Source organism: Prinia subflava, chromosome 10 (genome assembly GCF_021018805.1).
Source record: "Prinia subflava isolate CZ2003 ecotype Zambia chromosome 10, Cam_Psub_1.2, whole genome shotgun sequence".
Classification (NCBI taxonomy): Eukaryota; Metazoa; Chordata; class Aves; order Passeriformes; family Cisticolidae; genus Prinia; species Prinia subflava.
This window is the reverse complement of record NC_086256.1, coordinates 3956733-3981379: the sequence shown is the minus strand read 5'-3', so window position 1 is coordinate 3981379 and position 24647 is coordinate 3956733. Positions and strand designations below refer to the sequence as shown.

Below are 24647 nucleotides of genomic sequence, written 5' to 3'. Positions count from 1 at the left end.
AGACAGCACCGAACCAGAATAATCCTGGGCTGTGCCACTGCCATTCCCTGTCCCTTCCAGCTCCCCAGACACTCCCACCACTGCCACACAACATATTTTACACTCTGCAGGTAATTCTCCGAATTTCCATTTGGGGGATACAATCAGATTTTGGGCAGAGAAGTTTGTTCAGTTATTGGGATTTATGGAAATGTTGTTACAAGTCGGATGCTGATTATTTTGTTAACATAAATGTCAAGTTCCTAGAAGAGTTTGTTTGCTGGTTTCAAAAGTTTCAGCCTCCAGCAAAAGAAATAACATAGGAGACACACATCAAAAAGATGTTATCCATATTGCAAAGAAATGACATTTTTTAATTTCCTGCCTGCTCCCAAAACCTGAGTGATCATACAACCAAACCACTTAACTTTATTTGCCTTAAACATCTTAGATCACATTCTCATTTACATCAAAGTTCCCCTTTTCTTGCCTTTCCAAACTGCAGCTTTTTATCTTAAATGAATCATTTTTGATTTGTGAATGTAGGCCTAGAGCAGTCATAAAGGTTTTTAAACCATCTTCCTGAACAAACACTTGAAATTTTTTAATTGCTGTGTCTTCTATAAACTCTAGGATAAAGATTTCTGATACAAACGCCAAAGGGAACACAAGGCCTTAGTAAATGTTTTGGTGGAATTGTTGCAGTAAATGATATTGCTGCCCAGCAGTTCAAGTTAACTATCAGTAAAATTTGCATTATACATATATAAGCAAAGATGAGATTTTTTTTTTATCCTAGAAAAATGAAAAAAACCCTCAGAAGTAAATGGCTAAATTACACATCCACAGAAAGAAACAGAATGACTCCAGAGCTCACAGGAAAGTTCAAGTCTTGCTGTGTTGAGTATTAAAACTATTACGTATGATTATTTTCTTTTTGGTTCACTTTTTTATTTGAGCAATTCATATTAAATCTGTCTTCAATCTTGATTTCATGTGTAAGTTTATAAAAATAACCAAATGTGGCTACACAAAACAACAAGAACTACCACTGGAATTCAAGGTCTTGGGCTCCAAGTTCATCAGTATTTAAAACCATAAGCAATAAAAATACTAATAAAAATGCAAGGAGAAAGATGCCTACTAAAAATCTTTAAGCAAGCATAAGTACCAAATTCATATGATCCGTTTCTCACACTTATCACTCCAAAGAACTACTCTACAGTCCAAGGCAAAATTGTAAATACAAATATGAACTAACCCTACCATGTATTTCTCCATAGCTTCTCCTTAATTTTGAGTTTTCTTCCTCCTCGTTTATATTTCCGTGTACCAGATTACCACAGATTGCTACTGAGTTCTCTAACTCCACAAAGTGTCAGTAAAATTCAAACTCCAGGAACAGAAAGTGCATTTAAGCTCTGGTTAGTTCACAACAAAGCAGAAAAAAAGCCATTAGAAGAAAATGTATTTATCAGCAGAGAAAAAGAAAAGTGATCTTGTGTTGAGTAATTTTTAAAACTGTATTTCTCTTTGTGAACCATAAATATTATGCAAGTTTTTTCTCAGATTTCAGACATATTTCAAAAGGATGTATTTTTAATGCCAGAGAATCAAACCCCATATTTCAAACTTCCACTGAGCTTAACAAATCCCACTTTCACTGAGCACACAGATAACAGAAGAGCCACAGATGTGGCTGATGCAGGAGCTGATTAAAGTACAAAACACACACAAATAAAGAGAAATGAGTCACTACCTTTCTTTTTGGAGTCTTTCTTTGTGCTGGTTTTAACAGCCACTTGAAGTTCTGTCTCAGTTGACATCCTATATCCTTAGTCCTCTTCACACAGATCCAGGATCTCGGTCAGGCTCATTTAGAACGTCTCTCCAAGAGAATAATTTAGCCTTTCAGATACTATAACCCAAACAGTTCATCTCATTCACTCCCTTCGAGTGCTGTTAAGGAAGGAAACAAAAAGGAACAGTCATTTTCTGGGCTTAAAACATGAAAGGAAAATACAAAAAGCCAAACCACTGCAAGGGAGAAACATTTAACGTTCTCCATCTACTGAGCCAATTGTCCACGATTTTAGATGCTTAAACACAGTTATCTGTGACTACCTCAGACATCTGTATTTGAGATGTTTTGGCATATCTGAGATATGATAGAGACATAGCCTAGAGACACTGCTCAGGGTGTGCACAAGACCAACTCTTCTGGACCAGCAGCTGGAGGGCAAAGACCACAGTGGAGGGAACAGCTGGAAATGTCACCAAAAGCAAAAAAATCTGAAAGGACTCAATTCTTAAATGCACCAATTCCTTATTGCCAGATAGTAGGTACAGATTTTTACTCCTCCAATTCTTTCAGTGCTTGCATTCTCTCACTTGAACAAAGATAAATGAAAAATTTATTCATTGCTCATGCTGAGAACATCAAACTTTGCCACTCCTCTTGCTCATGATAATGCTTCCAGTATAAAAGACTCTGTCTCCACACAAAGCTGTAATTTTAACACACATCTAGTAATCTTGCTTGCAAAGATCTCTGAAAATAGTTAACTAAACCCATGAGATATAAATGGGAGAGGTGAAAAAGGATAACATTTCGAGAGATAACATTTAGGGAGAAAGCTACAGCTTTACACAATGGGTATTTGTTGGGGACAAAAATGCACCAGCTGTGAACCCACAGCAGGAATGTGCTGGAGCAGGAGGTAGGACTGGGGATGTCAGGGCTTTGGAGGCAAAGAATACACAAAGAATTAACATTAAGCAAAAAAAACCCCCTATTGCTCCAATTCTCAGTGCTGGTCCTTCCTGCTTTGAGGGATGAACCATTTACTTGAGCCAGTCTGTCGAGGGCAGAGGACCAGACTGTCCCAAAGCCATTTGTCAGGATGTTCCCTCACCAAATGCATCTTCTCACTGCCCTTTCTTTTTGTGAGAAAGTTCTCATTATTAGCACAATTACACAGAAGTCCATCTGGCCTGTCGGAACAGCTGCCCATTTATTAAATAAGCATTTAATAAAGATATTACCCCGCATATCAGCTGGTTAGATGGCCAGAGATTAACTGCAGTTAGAGTTATTTACTAATGTCGCTTCTTTGTCATTTAAGAAAGTAACAGACTGCAAACACTGGAATAATTTCGACACTTTAAATCACTTTTCACAGTAAGGGCTGTGAAGCCACCAGTACTTTCAAATCCAGGCTCTTTTAACATTTTAAAATGCTTCAGTAACATTACACTGCCATGCACCGTCTGAAGTGATTTAATATTGCTGAAGTGTGTCAGGGGCTTTCTTTAATAAGCTCTTCAAATCTGTCTGTGTATTATAGAATATTCAAAGATAGCTTTTCAAAATCTGCTGAACTGATTTTGAAATACAAAGTTCCCTGTTCCCCCCTCTGTGGAATCTGAATAAGCACCGCACGGCAGAAAAAAAGGGAGGAAAAAACTAAAGCGAGGCACAAATTGAAGTTGCAGTGCTTGCTGAATACACCTGCTTGGTGTAGCAGACCTGAATAAACCAACAGCGTCCTGATGAATCTTCTCAGCTGAGAAAAGAGCAGGAAAGCACAAAGCAAAGGGAGGCTGGTCAGAGAGGGAAAAGGAGTTACAGCTGCCAGCGTGAGCCTTGCAGGATCCTCTGTGGCCCGTCCATGGACAGGGAGATGCCTCTCCCCAAGCACAGCTGCTGGGAGCAGTGCTGGGGGCAACGCCCTCGCCCTCCTCCCTCACGCTTCAAATCCCCCCACGAGCAGGGAGAGGAGCTCTGTGCAGAACAGATGTCCCTCACAACCCCCATCCCCTTCCCCTCCCCCTGCCTGCAACCCAATTTAATAATATTTAGTTTTACAGCACAGTGGGGAGGCATCAGCCTTTACAGCTCAATGGCACTTACTTAAAGCATCTCTCGAGTCACAGCTGGATTGACAGTTTATTTTTCGAGAATTTGGATTTATATTTACCTAAAGGTTAACTGCGTAACTCTACGAGGAGCACTAACGTGAGCCACTTCACAATAGGGAAATATTTATAATACGTCCACTTATTAAAAAAATAAATTAAAAATAAATACCAAATACCCCCGGGGTCCGTAGTTAAGCAAGTTTTAATGTCTTAGAAGACCATTGTGGCTACGAAGCGTCAGGAATGTCATCTCCTGTTGTCAGCTATTTCCACCAAGACAGCTGAAATAGTAGCATCTGAATGGCACTGAATATTTTAAAGTAACAACATATGACTGCTATCTCATTTGAAACTCTCCAGAAAAGCTATATCCCCTCGAGGCTATCCCACTGAGTAATATTTTTTAAAATACATGCATGTCTGTTTTTGGACAGGTTCACATATTGATTTACTTTCAAACCTAATCAGGTCATACTCTCGCAGGCTCATAGATCCTTGAATAAAGTAATAGGTATCTTTGTAAAGGAGCACATAAACATCTGTCAGACACCAGCTATAGTTCAAACTGAATCTGCTATGGAGACAATTCCTCCAAAAGTGCAGGTCGTTATGTAAGCCACATTAGTAAACTTTGGTGCACTGTCCATATTTCAGCCGTTTATTACCCAGATGAGAATGGCAGTCAATCTGCTCCTCACCGCAACAGCTTTCATTGTCTCCTCCAATCTAGGTCACCGTTGTTAAATACCACAGCCTCCCAACTGTGGGAAGTACTGCAGCATGTGTTTTATCAATGAGATGCTATTTGCTTTGATCAGTTCTGCCACATTTCTCTCCCTGCTCTAAAGATAAAATTTTGTTAGCTGCGTTTCCAAAAAAAAAAAAAATAAAATTCCATCGTCTTACACGTATCCCTCCACTCTAACAACCTCCTTGAGTGCCTTGTTACTGCTCCAGCTATTGCAGTGTTATGTGCATGCCTCAGCTTTTCCTAAAGAGGATTCTGAGCTCTTCGTTTTAACAAAATACTGACATTTTCTGTGGCCTTATTAAGTGGCTGCAGCAGGAACACAATCAGCGCATTCTGGAATTAACTGGCCCTTAATTCCAGGAGAAGTTCTTAAGCCTGCGTTCTCTATTACTCCTACGCCAGCACAAAACCTAAAGCCTTAGCAAAGAAATATTTCTGTAAATTCACTTTGCAGTGAGGATTAACACAGGTTGGACCCTTTATGCACGGGGAAATTAGTCCCAAGCTCTGCTCGCCTCCGCCACACGCCTGTGAAACAACAATTTCTGTCAAATCATTTGTCTTTTCAACCACGCTTCAGCGAGCTCATGTTGGGGTTATTAAGAGACTTCCCCTGGCCCAAGTTATGAAGGAGGTCAGACAAGATGATCATAATACTTCCCCTCTGGCTTTCAAATACATGAATTAATTAATTTTGTTCAGGACTTCAAAACTTAAGAAGTTCCCTCCCCTGAAACCAGTTTCCATCTGCTTATATAAAAGAAAAGCAGTCTTAGAAAGGATTTGTAACTAAGCCCTGGCATTCCCTAGGTATTTAAGTTCTCCACAGCGCCAAAGTGGGATTTGACAAGAGGGTGGTACCTCCCAAACATTGGTTTGACAAAACAAAAGCCGTGCTCCCATCCTCAGCTATTGCTTTTATGCCTTTGGATTCTTGCAATTCATTTTTTCTCCTCCAAGGTGCCCAGCATAATCATGTTGATGCCCGTGGTTTTACAAGTGTTAAACAGAGCCCAAACATATTAAAAGGGGAAAATAGAAGTGAAAATAGAAGTGGAAAAGTGCTGTGATCCTGGAAAACTAAAACCAGTTCAAGTTTAAGGGTCTGCAATCTAGGGAGAAAGTGTTACTCATCCATTCCCCACCTGCCCTCAAAGCCTAACACAGACAGCAGTGGGACCACACACACAGAGGATGGAAAACCCATCCGTGCCACCAGTGCTCTTTGTACCCCACAGGGAGAGGGGCCAGGAAATCCTCTGGTGCTGCTCACACTGTTTTGTACTCATCAGCTCATTTCCCCCATGGTCAGGGCTGGTGAACATCAGAGGATTCATCTGTCACAGCAGGCACTGCACTAATTCCAGGAACCCAAGGGACTGATCCAAAACCCACTGATACACTGCAGTCAGCAAGGCCTGCATTTAAGAACCAGAAAAGGAGGAAAATGAGGTAAAAGAGAGCTTAAGACACTGACAGAGAGGAGAAAATGAGAAAGAAACAAAAGCAAACAGGAGAGCTGCCAGTGATACTACAGCAAATTCTGTAGAGAGTTTAAGAGGAAAATCTAAGCCAGACCATGCACTGAAATTCTGACTGTCCTGCCAGAGAACAACCTCTGTTGGATTGTTCAGGGGTCTGTCCCTCTCCTCCAGTTCTGCCATTTCCCCCAGAGCAGCACAATGCACTGTTTGCAGTGACAAAGCCCAAGGACTCTCTCTTATGGCACTCCATGCCAAGCACTGCCTTTTCCTGCCATTTCTTTACAGGTATTTCTCCAGCCTGTAAAGGTGAAAGGAAATTTACTGTTCACGTGCACCAACTGAGATACTACATGAACATTTATTCCCCCACAAACCCTCCTCTGGAACCCAGCACCCTTCATCTCCCACTCACTCCCTAAATTACAGAACTTGTTAAGATTCACAACTGCCTCCAGATCACATACTTAGTTTTGTTTGCTCTAAAATGAGCATGTACTTCCCTCCACTCTTGATTTTCTATATATTATGATAGTGAGTTTTATGTCCTTTATTCAGCTTTCTGTACTATGTCTGTAATGTCTTCCAGAACAACACTTCCCAAATAACCCTTTTTAATTCTTCCAGTATCTGAAAACCTTTTAGTACTCAAACCACAGCATTTAATATCCCTTTGTATTCAGTTGCTGTAGTTAACTGTATTCATAAAATACTTCTCTCCTGAAAAAAAGAAGCTCTTTTTTTTTAACAAAATCCTACATGTAACTTAGGCCAATAACACATTTTATGAAGTTTACTGTGGTTTAAACCATGCTTCATTTTTCTGTCTCTAGTGCATCTCTCAAGCCTGTTACCCAGTTCCTCAGATGGGATAAACAGCACCACTGAAGCTGATTCACCACTGGAAGAGCATCTTGGCAAAAAACCTGACCTATAAAATATTTCTAAAGTAAGAATTTTATTAGTATTCCAATGACGGCAGGAATAATTACTGAAATTCCTCCTGGAAATCACTCCATGTCGTGGTGAATACTGCACTCCACTCCACCAATTATTCACCAGAAGTGCTGTGAATTTTCTACTCACAGAAAATGCTGACCGGATTAAAAAGAAGCTTTTCAAAGGAATGAATTGATTTCATCAACATTTTTAATAGCAAATTACTAACATTTCATTTTAATATTCCCGTTTCTACTTTGTATTATACAGGGCAGCATTCATGCAACAAAGGCAAAATAGAAGACATGGACTTGCTTTAAAGGATTTTTGAAATATTAAAAGTATGGCATTTGAATTCAGGAAAAACTACATCTCCTCTGCCCACGGAACAGGGAATGAGCAACTCCAGCCCAGAGAGTGAGAACCAGGAACAATCCCAGTGTGCTGGGGGTATGGATACTGCACTCATGGCTCCTTTGAGGGCACTTTCTGACTCAAAACTCCACTCACAGTGCTTTTGTAAGCTTTAGCAGGGTATCACATCAAAAAGGAGCAGGCTTAAAAACTCCACATCATTCCTCTGATACCACATTTAGCAGATAACAGAGGAAATCACTCAGATGAGACTAGAGATTGCCAAGTGAAACTGAATTACCTAATGCTTTCCCCCTATGAATTGCATTTTTCCAAGACTTCACTGCTCCCAGATTCCCACACTGCTGACCCCGGAGCAGAAAACAGAAGGAATTTCTGATAACGCTGTGCAAGAAAACAAACAAGAAACCCAAGCCACAACTACTCCAAGCACAGGCAGAGGCTGGCTGTGACCCCAGCCCCACCAGCAGAACCTGCCTCACCTCCACCCCAGTCAATGAAGTCACAGCAGCACAAAATCAATAGCGTCGCCTTTGACTGATATTGGCAGAGCTCCACTGATTCTAATGGAGTTGGAGTTACACCAGTTTTATGCTGGTGTATCTGCATTAGTGTCACAGAAGTTACTGATGTAAACAGCAGCAGGCCAACCAACCCCTCCACGGCTAAAATCACTCCAAAGCCACGAGAAAATGCAGATCTGTACATTACCAAAGCAGGGCCTTTGGAATTTATTTTTGCAAAGCAGAAGAACGGCTCTTTTGTGATCCTCCCGACAGCAAAGAAACAGAGACTAAGAAGGCAAAGAGGACAAAGTACACAGCTGGGATCACAGTATTCTGTAATTAGAGCTGTTAAATGATTACTAAAGTGCAGTGGTGCAATCATCACACCGAAGGAAAGGGAGAAATGTGCAGTCAGGAGCATCACCAGGGAGAAGGTAAAAGCAATGTCAGACACCACGTTTCATATTGAAATGCAAATTCCTCACAATCAGAATCTGTGTCTTCTAATTGGAAGAAAAGGTTATGGAATCAAACATTTCGCATCCTGGACAGCTCAGCAGGTTTTGAAGTGACACAGTAAGTTGAAGGAATCTTGTTCATCTCCTGTCCTTCAAAGAAATATCTTGATTCAGCTCTGGTTTTTTTGTTTAATTTCAGGATCATTTTCTTAATATTTCAAGTGAGACTGAGCTGGAACTCACCTTCCCATTCATTTTAATTAAATAACAGCACTATACCTAACTTAAGCTATACTTTGAAACCTGAAGTAAAGTTTGGAGTGATGCCTTACATTGACCTTCTTAAAGGATGTGAATTTTGCTCCAACTTTTCCAGGTCTCTTTGAGATTTGTTCAGCCACAAGAGCTGCCCTGTGCACTGTGCCCTTCCAGTCTCTGAAGCTTCCTGACACTACAGCAAAGCAAAGCAAACCCTCAAATCAAGCCAACAATAACAAAAAGCCCTTTGCCAGGATCTTTATTCACTGCTATTTTTCAACACTCAGCCCATGGCTGGTCAAGCATTGGGAAAACTGATCTAAGGAACTCACCTTGCTGGAAATGGACTTTTGCTTTATTACACCAAACTCAACCACCTGACTCCTACCAAAGTTCACTGTCTAGCACAGGACAGGGAGAAAGCAAGAAGTTTCTGGGACTGTAAGTATTGAATTCACACAAACAGGCAATAATTACTTCTACATTTGTGTTCACAACTGACAAATATCAGTATTTTGAATTGTCAAGTGACCTAAGAGTGACCTGCCAGTACCTGAAGGGAACCTACAAGAAAGATGGAAAAAGACCTTTCATGAGGACATTTAGTGACAGAACAAGGGGGAATGGCTTCAAACTGACATAGAGTAGGTTTAGATCAGAGATTAGGAAGAAATTCTCTCCTGTGAGGGTGCTGAGGCCCTGGCACAGGGTGCCCAGGGAAGCTGTGGCTGCCCCATCCCTGGAAGTGTCCAAGGCCAGGCTGGAAAGGGCTTGGAGCAACCTGGGACAGTGAGAGGTGTCCCTGCCCATGGCAGAGGGGTTAAAACTCAATGAGCTTTAAGATCACTTCCAACCCTGTCATTCTGTGATTCTCTGATGAGTTTTAGCTGCAGAATTACTTTTGACCATTCCATTTGAATAGTTCAAACTCCAAACCACTCCTGAAGGCAATCCCACAGGACTGCGGGGATGAACAGCAGGCAGGCTCCTGCATGACACCAAACAGAAGTATTTGAGGACAGCTGCTAGATTTTACTGGAGAAATCTCAAATAAATAATTTTCTTGGAATCACTTATCTGTTCTCATCTCATTTGTATCTGATTAGGTTATACACTGCTCCACAAAAGCCTCTGCTTTCTATCAGCAGGAGTATTAACCACTTTCAAAGGGGGGAATTATCTTCCCTAAAAAAATTCTGTGCATTTTCTGGTTTGAAGTAGGATTCAGCAGCATTTCTGAGTAATAACAGAGAGTGCTCTTCCCATAACTGGAAAATACACTGAAAAAAACCCAACAAAGCCACACAACTATCCATCCCTTGGAACTGTGTGGAAAGTTGGAAGTGTTGTATCATAATTCCATACAGAGAGACATCCATACACTGTGACATAACCAGGTGTGCACGACCACCTCACACCCCAACAGGATCACAGCCCAGGTGGACCCTGCAAAAGGAAATCACTTCCAGGAAAAGAAAAATCATTACCAGGCTAACATGTCAGGAAAAAAAAAAAGTGATTATTCAGATGGGGAACTCTTAAGCAGTTAAATGAGTACAAGGATCTGCATGAGTGGTAACACATCAGAAAATAATGCTTATTTTGGAAATACTTTAAAAAATCACCAAGCAGCATGCAGTGAGGAACCATTCACCTTCTACTGTCATGCTACAGTTTATTCTCTCTTGGAAGCAATTACAGGACAAATGCCAAGCTACAGAAGGTATTTTTCCAGCAGCAGCATCTGGCTTCTTGGCAGACTCCTCAGGCAATTTTATTGGAAGCTTTAGAGATGCTGTTGGGTCAGTCCTGGTTATATTGCTTCAGAACTGTCTGGCAGATTCCTCTTCCTAGATGTCATAATCCTTCTGATTTACCTTGAAGGAATTAGCACACTTTTATCCATTTCAAAAACAGTTGACCTGCAGGGCATTTTGGGGCTGCCTACAGAGACACAGTAAAAGTCACTGGTGTAAATCTGTGTGCCTTTGAACCAGCAGAATTTCAGCACCCGGTGCCTGATGCATCATCAAGGCAACAAGGAAGCTACACAAACATTCTGTGTGTGTGTGTTACCAGTAAATCGAGTGTATTCTTTATGATTAAAGGAAAAAAAAATGCATGAAAATTTACAAAAACAAACCAAAACAAAACAAAAAACAAAACAAAAGTGGGAATCTGCTCCTTCCAACTCCTCCCTAAAGGGCAGGAGGGTTTGGTGGAAGACAGAGATTTCCTTTGCTCCCCCCATACCAATCCCTTCCCCCTCGCCAGCCCCAGCTAAGATCTGCATTATTCTGCAGCTGTGATCATGATTAATCCTCATCCAGAAGGATGAAAAGCAGGATGCTGGTTCTGCCCGCCCTCTCTGCCTACCAACAAAATCAAGTCCACAACAGAAAGGCTTTCTGTCAGTTTGGGGCTGTCCTCAGGAATTCATACAGAAACAAGGAACAGAATGGCATACAAAGTGAATTTATAGTCCATAACACAGGTGGACCTTCCTACTTTTAAAGGCTTCTGTGCATTTACATGAAATAAACTTCTTAATTTAAAAAGAAAAAAAAAAGCAGATGTGTTCATCACTACTATATGGTTTAAGTCATCCCCAGATATGCTTGGATGGTTTTTTTTTCTTTCAGAGAGGTTTCAGAAACTCCCACAAAATCCTGTACCAGGTTATTTTCTAGGGAAAAGAGTTCTAATGCCCAAAGGTAAATACTAAAGGAGCAAGTAATGTACTCTATAATTTAATAAAGGGCTGCAGATCTTGGATTTTCAGTAACAGGAGTATTCACTGAGCAGCATACGAGCAGACTGACAGCACTAAGAAAGATACACATATCCAGGTCAAACAAAAAGCCAAACAGAGCTCTGTCATCAGCCCAGTGCAAATAAATCCAAGCAGACACAGACTCCAGACTTGGCTAATGAGAACTGACTAATATAATTCCATTTTATGCAGGGAAAAACATATTCTGATTGCGAGCCAGAGGTGCTTACAAGTTCTAAATTTAGGTATCACTAGGGCCAGGTGAACCATTTACAGGAACTAATCTGAATTTTATCCATATCAAAGATTTGTCCTGTCCAGAAATTACCTTCCCAGATTTAAACCACGTATTCACTCTCATTACTGCCCACACCTTTTAGACATCCCTATTCATTAATTAAAATTTCTGCAGAATCACAACCCTCATTGACAAGGCAGCCTGGGTTTTAAAACGCTGTGCTGTGGCACTCACTGAAAAAATCAATTATTTAGGCTCCAGTACATGAACAGAAGTTACTGGCACAGTAGAAACCAAGCCATATTTTAGGGGAGCTGTAGCACAGATTCCCTTGTTTACCAGCTGGTTCCTGTGAAGTGCTGAGCAGTCTCCACGATCAGGTGAACATTTGGATACACACTGAAAACTGAATTTCCAGTGATGCCCTAGATTTCACTGACTACACAAAAGAGATGAAAGCTGCACACAGAAGCAAACAGAAGGTTTCCTGGATGCAGCAAAGATCTAAAATATTTTCATGAATTGCCTTTGATTCTGCAGTCTCAACAAGGCCTGTAAACTGAGAGAGCGAACAGGAATACCCATCAAATGGGTGCACTCCAGTACAGCAAAGAAAACCAATTAAAAATAGAACTAAAATGTTGCTCTCCCTTGTACTCTGCTCTCCTGAAACACCTGGCACACTTACAGCAATGTACATTACATTCCAGGGTAATACTGATCTGAAATAAAGTCCTTGCTGTAATGAGAAACTGTTGTTTCACCAGGCGAGTTTAAAGCCAAAAGGTGAAGAATTCCAAACCCAATTAAAACGAGAGGGAATTCAGGAATGCAGAATTTAATTACTCCACTTGGAAGGCAGCCAGGCCCATTGGGTTAAAGCACCCATGGCCTTGTGAAAGGGAACTCAAAGGAATTGCAGTGGTCAGGGCCTGGCTCCTTTCTCCTTTGAGCCACTGCCCTGTAGCTGAGCCCCAGGGAAGAAGCAGCTCCTGAATTCCAGCTTTTCCAGCAGCTCCTGCCTCCCAAAGCCCAGCATCAGGCATGCCTGGCCTTGCCCAGCTTGTGAACCCAGGCAGGCTCTCAGTACATGAGAGCTGCAGATGATGCCCAATTAAAGCAATTCTAATAAATACACATTCAATGAAGTTATTGCCTATGCACCACTTTAACGTTTTGGTTTGGTTTGGGCTTTTTCTTCAGCTCAACAGACTAAATGGCAGGCAGTAATAATATTAGTTTTGGAAGAAATGTGATGTTTGTGTTACCCACTCAAGTTAATTAATGAAAATAATGACAGAGTTACAAAATCAGGGATGATTAAGAACTTGAAGACCATCCGACCCATTTCTCTGCCAAGGAGGATTTGTTCTCAGCAGCACATTAATTCTGTTCTTCCCCAAACCTTTCCAAATCACAAGGGGCAGCAAGAGTCCCATCAGAGGTGTTCACACTTTCAGGCTGATTCAGAGGTAAGAAGTAAAACCTGGGAATAGAAATCCCACCAATTCCCCATCATCATTGTGAGTTAACTGCTCAGAGATTATCCTGAGCAATTACTCTCATCCCTTACTGCACACACATTCCAAATACCTGTAATCCTCACTCTGTCAGTGCTAAGCCAATCCATCCCCTTCAGGTAAGATCTAATGGTAAAATCACATTCCACTGGGTTTATATCCCACACTATTAGAGTCTCCATTATTAAATATTGCTTATTAGTTTGTACTTACAAAGTCAGGGGGATGTGATTTTATTGCTTGCAAATCATCCTTACGTGAGTCTTACGCTGTACTTACACTTCACTCTGCTCTTCCAGATAAGCTTTTTGCTTTCTGCATATTTAAATAGTAATTAATTATCCCTACTTGATTGCCCTTCTCTTGCAAAGCCTTTCTACAGGATCATCTGCAGTGAATTCTTCAATCTTCTTAGATTTTAAGAAGCCTAAAACACATTATATTCTTTAATTTTAATAAGAGCATAGAGATGTTTCTTTAAAAAAAAAGATGTATAACGGGTTTCTTCTTCAGATATATTTTTATCAAAAACACAGCAAGAAGGGCAGAATAATGATTATTATTACACTGGGAATAGTAACATGACAGAAGAGTGCCTAGCAATAAAGTCAATTAAAAATTAAAAGAACAAAAACCAACCAACCAACCAAAGACTACTGACGTGGTATCACATTGGCAAAGAAAAGTTCACCTAATTTTCTACAAATACTTCTTCTTTTGCAAACAATGCTTACAAGAGCTTTCTAGATTTATTTCAAATCACAATCACAGAAAATACTTCATACTTGCAACTCACAGGTACACAGGAGCTGGAATTAATGGTACTTAATGCATTAGCTCAGATATTCCAACCAAAGAAATGCACATTACAGTAGCCCAAAACATGTCAAAAAAATCTGAGTCAAAACTAATGCTTTTTACAAGAAATTTATTAGTCTTTCTGACCATTTCAGAAGAGATTTGGTTACTGATTATGTTTGGTTTAATTATAGTGCTGCCTGGTAACACCATGTGTTGAATCTGTGTGATATTTCCCTTGATGAGTTCTGATTTTATCTCCTCGTAACTTTACCAAAGCAAAGTGCCAGGGCTGAGGCCCTGCATGACACACACAGGAGCAATGGCACACAGAGTTCAACCTCCAAGACCTTGTCCTGCTGTCCCAAGGCAGGAGATCACCCCTTCCTCCTCCTCCTCCTCCTCACCCACAGTGAGCACAGAGCGACTGCCTGGACCACAGCACCCTGACTGTGATCCTCCAGGACTGTCTGTACCTACAGAAGTCACTCTGTGACTGCACACACAGCTTTTCATTCCACCTGCACAATGATAAATGCAGCATCTCTTCACTGATGGCTCTGGAACAGGAATTTACTTTTTTGTGTGTGTGTGTGTGAATGTTATTCTACGCAGGAAAAAGCAGCAACACGGGTGTACAACAAGCACACTGCAGCACCTTCCAGAATTCAGCTCACATTCAGCTGCATTCCTTCAGCACCTACTCCTTCAAAAGTTACATCAGGAATATGGGATTTGGGTCTGGCAGCAGTGACTCTTTCAAACATGAAAAAGTTACCTCAGGAATATGGGATTTGGGTCTGGCAGCAGTGACTATTTCAAACATGAAAAAGTTACCTCAGGAATATGGGATTTGGGTCTGGCAGCAGTGACTCTTTCAAACATGAAAAAGTTACCTCAGGAATATGGGATTTGGGTCTGGCAGCAGTGACTCTTTCAAACATGAAAAAGTTACCTCAGGAATATGGGATTTGGGTCTGGCAGCAGTGACTCTTTCAAATATGAAAAAGTTACCTCAGGAATATGGGATTTGGGTCTGGCAGCAGTGACTCTTTCAAATATGAAAAAGTTACATCAGGAATATGGGATTTGGGTCTGACAGCAGTGACTCTTTCAAATATGAAAAAGTTACATCAGGAATATGGGATTTGGGTCTGACAGCAGTGACTCTTTCAAATATGAAAAAGTTACATCAGGAATATGGGATTTGGGTCTGGCAGCTGTGACTCTCCTTCAAACATGACTTGGGAAAAACAAGACAGGGAAGAAAAGGATGTTCAATTCTAGCTGTGACTTTCAGGTCTCTGTGTCAAAAAGTGCTAGGAAAGGCAAAACACACTCCTGAGTTGTGAGTGCTCAGAGCATTCACTGCTTCATTAAATAATACATTACTGAGCACTATTTTAGTAAATAAAACCAACCACACAGAGACTTTGTGGTGCCTCTTTAAACCAAAGACTTCCTCTGGGAAATGTGACATTCAACAAGAAAATGAAAGTCTTTCTCTCATCCCCTCAGGTCCTGCCAGTGAATTAAATCCCACAGGAGATGTGACACCACCTCTGGAACACGACAGAGCACCGTGGTCAGCCCTGAGGAAAGAGCATTCCCCAGAAGGAGGCCAGGCTCAAGGTGCTGTGCTGTCCAAGATGATGACAGAGAGGTTGAAAATAAAGTTAACACTCAAAACAAATGTTGAACACCCAAAGCAAATACTTCATATTATAATAGCCATTAAAATATTGGGTTTTTTCCACCAAATAGCCATTCCTGTCTGGACTGAAGTCAGGAAGGACAACCACATTATCAGAGGCAGCCCAGCCTTCAGCAGCATAGAACCTTCTACCACTCTATTCAAAAATATTCAGAATACTACTGAAAGAATAATTCTGCCTGGAGCTCAGTAAATAAGTCTCAGATTTTTTATATGAAGTAATTTGATTCTATTTTTAGCCATTAAAGAACATTTGGATTAACAGATTGAAAAAAGTTCCTTCACAGCTTTAAATATACGTATGTATGACTGTTACAAACTCTCTCCCCTGCTGCCCATAAAAACAACAAAACCAAGACAGAAATTACATTTACATAGCCCTGAAAATATTTTAAAATCATCATTAACATGTGTGATTTCATCTTATTTTACTTATGAGCCCAAAGTTGTACCCTGAATGCCTTTTCTATAGAAATTGAGTGCCAAGTATTACCAAGTTGCAATTTTACTGTCTATGTAAAAATACCCTGGCAGCATTCAGGCAAATTAAATTTAAAATTAAACTTCAAGCCCTTGCATGCCACCATAATATTTCAGGCAACAATTTCAAGAAAGGGAAAGCAGAAAACAGACTGTGCATATACTAGAGTTCAAAATAGATTTCTCATGTCAAATGGCACAGTTTTTCCTTTTTTTCCATTAAAGAGTTATTTCAAATCTTCTGGTGAATATATTTACATGCCTAATGAAACCTCCTCAGTGATTCTTCTTGAATTACTCTATATGCTTTAACACTGCATACACTAATAGTGTACACATACATACAAATGGACACAGAAAATGCATGCACTCATGCACACAATATTCATGCAAAAAAGAATTAATGGAATTCTTTGACTGGATGCTACCCCCTGTAAATATGTTAAACGTGAACTGTGCTCATGGCTGGGTTCATTAACTAAAAATGCTGCTGTTGTCTGCACAATTCATGATGCTCATGTGAGAAGGGATGACATGTAAAATGCTAATTTACAGGCTCGGTTCTTTTCAATTTACCATCAGGGTTCTCTCTCCATGAGGAAAATCAGGGGTCACTCACTACAATTCTCAGGGAATAACTTGGGCTGAGACCTCACTCAGCACCTGGAGATAAAACTCTGCAGGGAGTCTTCTCCAAGAAAAAGTGGAGAGAAAAGAAAAAAAGGAATGTTCTGAAGGAGATCCAAACACATTTTCTGACATGTTCTCATGGAAAAATAATATCCCAAAAGCCACAGTTCACTGACTGGCAACCATCCCACCTTCCAAGGGAAGTCATTCTATTTTAGATTAGCAGCTGATGTTGTAGATAATTCTTCTCACAACTTCAGCTGTTCGTCACCTATTTCTCCTCCAGGCTTTTTCCTGAACTCCCAGGTCAGACCTGCAGTCTGGGAGATCTGCTCACATCCCATCTGAAAGTTACTCTGAACACACAGAACCAAGAACAGAATTTCACTTTATCAATTGAGTCTGGACCCCATGTCCCCATTAGAGGTCGATGCAGCATCTGATGAAGAGATACAATTAAGAGAAGAATTTCAAAACCCCATTATCACCCCACCCCAGAACAGCAGCAGTGCCATCATTCCCTGAAACATTCCAAGATTTCACTCCACCACAGCTGTACCAGCCAGGCATTCTACAAATACCTGTGACACCCAGCTACTTCAGAGACCACAAATGTAACTTGCTGCTTAGCAATTAACAAATACTCACATAATTGATGTATTTACAATTTCTGAGAAGGTTCATCAGTGGGTTTGATTCCCTTTCCTGGATGCCCCTCTGTGCTGTACTTAACTTTCCACGGGGTCTCACCACCTCCCTGCCTCTTGGTGTATAAACTATTTTGGTTTCAAAGACCTCTTCTATAGAGGGAAAGTTTTCAGCAGGACTTCAAGGCCTTTAAATTCTTTCCTGTAACCTCTGTGTTAGTTTATCAGAGCAGTCATTAGGGCTGAGCACTTTGAGGCTGATGGGTTTATCTAGGCTAGCCCAACTCCAGCTAATTGCATTCAATTTGACATTCTCCAAGCACTGACAGTCCTCATTCAAGCCGAGTGTGAAAGTTTTTAAATTAGCTTTCACAGTTTGATTCACAGACAGCAAATGCAAAATGGCACAGGATTAATTTTTTTTCCCCAACAACACAGTGTAACAAAATAGCCCAAAGGCTATTTTACTTCATTTGCTTTAACTATTAGGGAAGATTCACAGCACAATGTTCCAACAGAGACAAAAGCTCCAGAGGACTTTCAAAGCTCAGTATTGCCCTCTTTAATTAAAGTACCATACGTTTGTACAGCCTTTCCACTTTGTCACTGCATGTTAAAATGAAGTCTAGGCCATTTCAGATAAGACAGAGCCATTACTGCTTAAAACATGAACATACCAATACATTCTTTTCAGTTTTATTACAGATCACATTTTTAATACCTAATAAAGTATGGCACTGAACTTAAAATGGGCTGTAGGGAAACCTGTATTTTCTTGGGGAAGTACAAATCCTGACTTCCCCTGTAATCTGACAATGTGCCTTTTGATCAGTCTGCCTTCATTTGCCAGACACAAGTTAAAGAGAAAACCAGAATATTGAATTATCTATTGCAAAAGTGATTTGGTCACTCCCAGCAAGGAGTGGCAGAGCAGGATGGAAATTCAGCTTTCTTGGTACTCTTTGTTATTGGGTGTGTTTGAGCAGCTGCATCCACAAACTGAAAGATTCATTATAGGCAAACAATCATAAAATACTCTACACTCAGTATTTCGAAGAAAAATATTTCTCCAATTTCAGAGGAAAACTAAAATCTCCACTAACAGTTTACTTTATCTTGCCAAAGTACATATCAGAATATTTTACATAAGGTCCAAAACTCAGAAACAATCTTTAATTCAAATTAGTTCTAATAGTCTAATAACTAATAATTCCAATATACTCCAGTAACTGTATCAATAATGGCAACTCACATTACAGATGGGGAACTATCTTAAGGTATTAAAATTATTTATAGTGAAATTGAAAAGCAAAAATTTGCATGCAGAGATAGATTCCAGCTTCATCCTGCACATTCCAGGTATTTACAACCGAGGATTCATAGGTCACATCTGACAAACTGCAAAGTCAAAGGCCCATCTGTAAATGTCAAAATGTTAATCACTGTGGTGGATGTAATTTAGGTACCTCTTGCAAGGATTCAGAGTAGTAATCTCAAATAACAACCCAGTTCTATGAGTATTTTCTATTAAGAAGTTCCATAGTTGCATTAGAATTGTAAATATTTTCTAAGTAAGAAGCCTTTTTTCTCACAAGCAAAGGACGTGAGGAAATGTAAAAAATTTACAAAACAATCCAGACTGTCTGTTTAAGAAATTTACATGTAAACTTAGGAAACAGGAATTCTGTTATATGAACAAAACTAAGTCAGAGCCCAGCCTAGGCAGGACCGGGGGGAAAGTGAGCCCTGACAGGGCTGGGCAGGCTTGGGCAGTGCCCTGGAAGCAGAGCTGGCACAGCTGGCACACGAGCACCACTCCTGCTGCCTGCATTAAAGTGCATTTGGGTACAGCTACAAAGGCCAGAACTGCAGCTCTCCATGGTAATAGAAAGCAATTTGGATATGCCTTTATAGTCATTTCATGAATCTTTTCTGATGTAGTGAAATGAAAGATGGAATTCACTGAATTAAGCAGATCAGAATACCTAAGTGAACACTGACAAAATACAGAACTGAAAAATATACTATTTTTAAAAATAAAACTACTTTTCTCATGCCTTTGGACCATTAGATCTTGTGTGTTACTACAGAAAATAAAAATCCTTACACAATTGAGCTTTACACCCTTTAAAATAAAACACAGCCCGCCATAACTGGAACATCTTCGATGGCAAATACAACCCAAACATTCCCTGAATTCACCTCCAAAACTTAGAAAGCTTCATCAACTCAGACAGCAAATAACCACGAGTTATTTGAGAGCTAAACTTGACAGAAACTGCAAAAGAGAGACAATCTAATTGTCATTGGAAGCAAGAATACATTCCTCAGGTCACTTCGTGCCAGGTGCTGACAGACCTCAGAATTACTGAACAACACATTCACATGACACACAAATGTCTGTGAATATTTGTGCTTAAGAAAATTTGAATTCTCTCCACCTGTAAATGCCACAGTACAACTGATCAGTGCTGATCATGAAAGTCCCCCAGAGTATTCTCGTTTCTAAAACAGAGTAAGATTGGGAAAAATTCTGGTTTTGGTAGAAGTGAATTTTCAATTACTGGTGATTCCAGAGCAGGGATCTGTTAAATAAACATTTCCCTCCAGCACAGACACTGGCACTAGCTGGAGGTAAAGACATCAAGTTTCAGCATGATCTTGGCTATTCTCTGAAGATCTTAGTGGATAAAAACAATTCCAGATAATAAAGATAATAAGGGCCAAAGGAACTTGTATGAAAGCCATTACGAAGTGCACCAAAGGCAGCAAGCACAATATACTGTACATCTCCAGATACACCTCATCTGCTTTGACATTTTAATACTTATTATACTAATTTTATATTTGGATCCTTAAGCTCTTCGGACATGTTGGTTTTTTCTTTCCTCTGGGCACAGTAAGACAGGAACCTGAGAGGGACCAGCAGAGACCTTGCTTTGACAAGTATTTCTGCAGAAATAAAATGGACACGTGCATTCAGATCTATCTTCAGACAGCCAAAATGGCTTCTAGAATTTTCACTCTCTATTAAGTGAACTTACACTGCAATCCACAGATAAAATACTGTCTTTGAGTTAAACAATCACCGCCACAAATAATTATAATGATTATCACTTCCCTCAAATAATAAGGGAAAATTCTAGAACCATCAAGTGTGCTTGACAGAGAAGAGGGAGCGGTGCTGAAGAGGAGGAAGGTCAGATAGGAGGAGATGCTACAGAGCCTTTCTCAAAGGGCCTAAAATTAACAGCTGGCAGACAATTGTTGGGGTTTCCCACAGAACCTGTCAACCTAAAACATTCCCATGTAAAAGCTTATAGTGCTAATGACAAACAAAACATCCCCTTTTAAACGCATTTTGTTTGTTTCAAAATAATATGACACTGACACTTAGGATTTTGTTTCCCCCTGCTGAACTCCTGAAAAAAGGAGAGTCCACATCCTTTGTGGGGCTGTTTTTCTCCATTTCCAGCTGGAAAGCTCAGTTTTGGCCTCACTGGGACACAGTTCCTTGAAATAATGGAGTTTACTGCTAGGGATGGGCACTATTTTATCTTCTTGCATTTGGCAGGAGTTGATTTCACTAAAAGCTATCAAGGGCTGTTTTTAGCCTGAAATTACCTAACAATGTTTAACTAAACCAGTTTATACTTTACAAACAATATCCTTTGCATTTAACTGCCCTAGTGCAAAATAAAGTCAATGTTCAAGTGGCAAATCCTCAAAATGAACGAACATGCTGAGTTTCAGAAATGTTTGGTTTTCTTTCAAGGCAATATCAAGCTACCTCTGTCTTCTCACTAAGTTCAGTGCTGTTTTATCTTGATGGCGCTGAAAGAATCACCAGGGAGAAACCCTTCAGCTCTGCTCTGAGTTACTCCTACTTCCAAGAAAACCAGCACAAAACAGTAGCACAAATTCAAGAAGTGGAATTTCCTTGAGATGTTACACTTGCATGAGTAGCTGTTAACACCAGCTGCTGCAGCCAGAATATGAATTTTCCCATTGCTAAAATTTTAGAAAGCAAAACATAAAAGTGAAGGCAGCTTTATCATTACCTGCCTGTTCTCATTTCAGAAAGCTGCTTCCCCCTTACCTTCTTTAAGTATCTACTAACAATTTTTTTCATTGCAGTTCATCTTGAAAATTAATCATCATAAATTTAAAACCGTTTTCTTGCACATCTGTCAGGTTGGTAGTGCTATTTCATTTATTACAAGACCACATGACGCATCAGAGCTCAGTATTTGAACATGACATATTTTCACTTTGTTGTGATACCACATTCGAAAATTGTTCCTATCAATCTTGCACTGGAGCCAAAACTTAACTGTCTTGTTCACTGAAACATTAAATGCCAAGTCACACAGATGAATAAAAGCATTTGCAAGATGCAAACATTTGCAAAAGTTTCCTGTTGCAAGGGTCTGTAAGAAGAGAATCCACCAAAGGGAATGGAGCCCACAGTCAGCCACTGCTTGTAATCACCTTGGCCATCAGATTTCACTGAAAGTTAAATTATTTCATTACCAGGCTGAACTTTAAGCAGAATTTTGGAAGTGTTTACAGCTCTGATTTCCAAAAAGTATTACAGCTGCTGTGCACTTGCCAGACTCAGCTGCTGCACGGCTCCACATCCGTGATTTTCTGCATCGTTCCCAGCACGGAGCCAAACCCCGAACAAACAGGCCAGGTACTTACAGTGCCCATAATGCATCAATTCCCCTCTAAACAGTGGCAGCAAACAGGCACCTCCAATACTGCATTACTTTCTTCTCTCATTCATGACGATGTCACACACAGGCTCTTTGATTCTGAAAGAGAAGCATTTCCCAGGTTCTGAGGACAGAGGTACCCCGGCCAATCCATCATGCTTTGTGTGCTAATGATAGACTCATGCAGACGAGGCACCGGGAGCAGGCAGAGGCAGCAGGCATGAAAAGGAGTGAATCAACTGTCAGGGGTTGTGATCTGAAGGACTGCAAGGCTGTGATTAGAATTTTCAATCAGGACTTCCACAATCCATCACGCTACAAGGGAAAAGGGGGGGACACACACGGATTTCTTCAGCAGCCCTTCCTGCTATGGGCAAAGTGAGTTCTGAGGCATTAAAAAGGGACTCTGAACGTCTCTGCTCATAAGCAGGTGCTCTTCAGGGAGTGGAGAGTAAAGGATTTTCTGGGACTGCACAGCTAACTCTGTTTTGTCTGCACACTCAAGATTACGTGCAGCACAGCCTTGGAGATTATGAGAAAAACAGAGCTCTTCCTCTCTCTCCTCTTACAGGTGCACTCACAGACACCTGAGCAAAAAGTAACCCTGGAAACCTTTGTGTGTTGTCCTTAGGGATGTGAAACGGAATAAAACCCTCCAGGAATCCTTCATCAGCATTTGCTAACACGCTCGGTGAAACTTTAGAAAACAAAAAGGCAGAGCTCTTTACAAGGAAAGGATTCTCATAACCTGTAGGAAATCACCTGCAGCATTTGCCAGGAGGCATTCAGTCACATCCTCCAAAAGTAAAAAGGACCAGCAAGTTTACTGAGTGTACAAGATCACAGGCACCAAACACGTGGGCTAACTTTGTTTTCCTTGTGGCATTTGTTTGCCTTGGTACTGCTGCCTCTGAGTCAGAGAAAAATTCAATTCCACAACCCAACAGGGCTTGGAGCTGGGCTGGTCCTGCAGCCTCCCTGCTGAAACCATGGGAAAGTCACAAAAGCTCTGCCAAGCATTTTGCTGCTTCTTTCCTCTCCTTCCTCACCTGTGAAATGCAGCAACTCTGTCTCTCCAGACAAGAATTCTGCAAGAACTCATTCCCAAAGGGGATTTGCTGCCTCAGAGAACCTGTGCCCAAAAAATGCCAGCCCAGCAAGCAGGAACTGGGTGTTGGTGGCTCAAAGGAAGTGTCCCAAGGTCTGTACTGATGTCACTTGAGTTCTTGACTCAAAATCTAGATCCAAGTGACAAGCTAAACAGACTAGACATTTATTGAAATATATGAATGAAGCATTTATTTTAAAAGGCAATTTTCATGTTAAACGATGAATAATGAACAGTAAAGGCAGATCTTATTTACATAATTAATGTTTCAGTTATTGATATTCCTTCAGAGGGTCACTAGACATTTTTCTCCAAGTTAATTAATTAATAAAGCAACTCCTTTTACGTAGGTAATTGCAATCACTTCAATACTCAAAGGCATGTAAAATATCTGGCTTTTTTTCTTTAATGTTGCAACCCGAGTGACACAATGATCATTTGCATAAATATAAACACTGAATGGCTCCATTTAACTCCTGACTAGAAAGAAATCCTTTGAAACTAACAGGAAAGAAATACATTAATTACAGACAAACATGGGAATCTGGGCAAGACCACCTTTTCTCCTTGCATCACATCGTATTTTCCCTAACACAAATCTCAACTCCAAGACACTGAACTGCTCATGGTCCAAATCTGGCCTCACTTTTAGCTGAAGATTGCTCTGAGGAGACAGAATAACTTGGGAAAGAACAGACTCTATGAAGAAACAAAGAGAAACTAGAAATCTGTTAGAAAGAGGAAAGCTTTAAATGCTCAACATTTCACAGGTAACAGAACTTTTTCATTTTCCATTAAGAAATACATTACCAAATCCTACAAACAGAAGCCTGATTCTGCAAAAAGTCTGTTAGAGAAAATCTAAGAGCCCATGTAAGTCCCACTCAAGCCAGGTGAGAGGGTTACTTTGCTCAGTACCAAAGTTTATTTGCTTTTGCATCAGATCAGACCTCAAGAAAAACAATCTGTAAAGGATTACTGGATGCACTGCTCGAGGAAAGTGGGACAGCTGAGAAGGTTGTATTTTAGCACTCATAATATTCTTAAACCACTAATAACTTGTACTCATCCCATTTCTATCTGCATCACCACACACTGCTGCCAAAAAAGCATCTTCAGGGGCAGGTCCAAGTGCCCTCCCAAACCTGGGCCACACAGATTCCTCCGAAGCCAATTATTTGTTGTTAAAATTTGTTAAAATTTCACCTTGAATGTGTCAGTTGTTGTATGATTTAATGAATGAGAGAGAAGGGGGCAGAAGATGCTGATATTTGACCAGTGACACCACTCAGTAGCTCATAACCAGAGTCATAACATTATGCTATTTCCTCATCAGAAAACTGCAAGTGTCTC

At 40.4% G+C, this 24647-nt stretch overlaps 1 protein-coding gene across 7 annotated transcripts in view; it reads right to left on the bottom strand.

The window, feature by feature from the left end:
- Positions 1-24647, bottom strand: part of DAB1 (DAB adaptor protein 1) — a 143666-nt gene that overhangs the window by 102225 nt on the left and 16794 nt on the right. For 2 of the 7 annotated variants that reach the window (XM_063407001.1, XM_063406995.1), the window contains exon 2: positions 1739-1938. The exons of 4 other annotated variants lie outside the window; for them this stretch is intronic. In XM_063407001.1, the coding sequence (XP_063263071.1) occupies positions 1739-1805 (67 nt within the window). In that variant the 5' untranslated portion in view covers positions 1806-1938. Of the gene's footprint in view, positions 1-1738; positions 1939-22172; positions 22286-24647 lie in introns of all 7 variants that reach the window. One more of the 7 variants, XM_063406997.1, reaches the window with a different exon arrangement.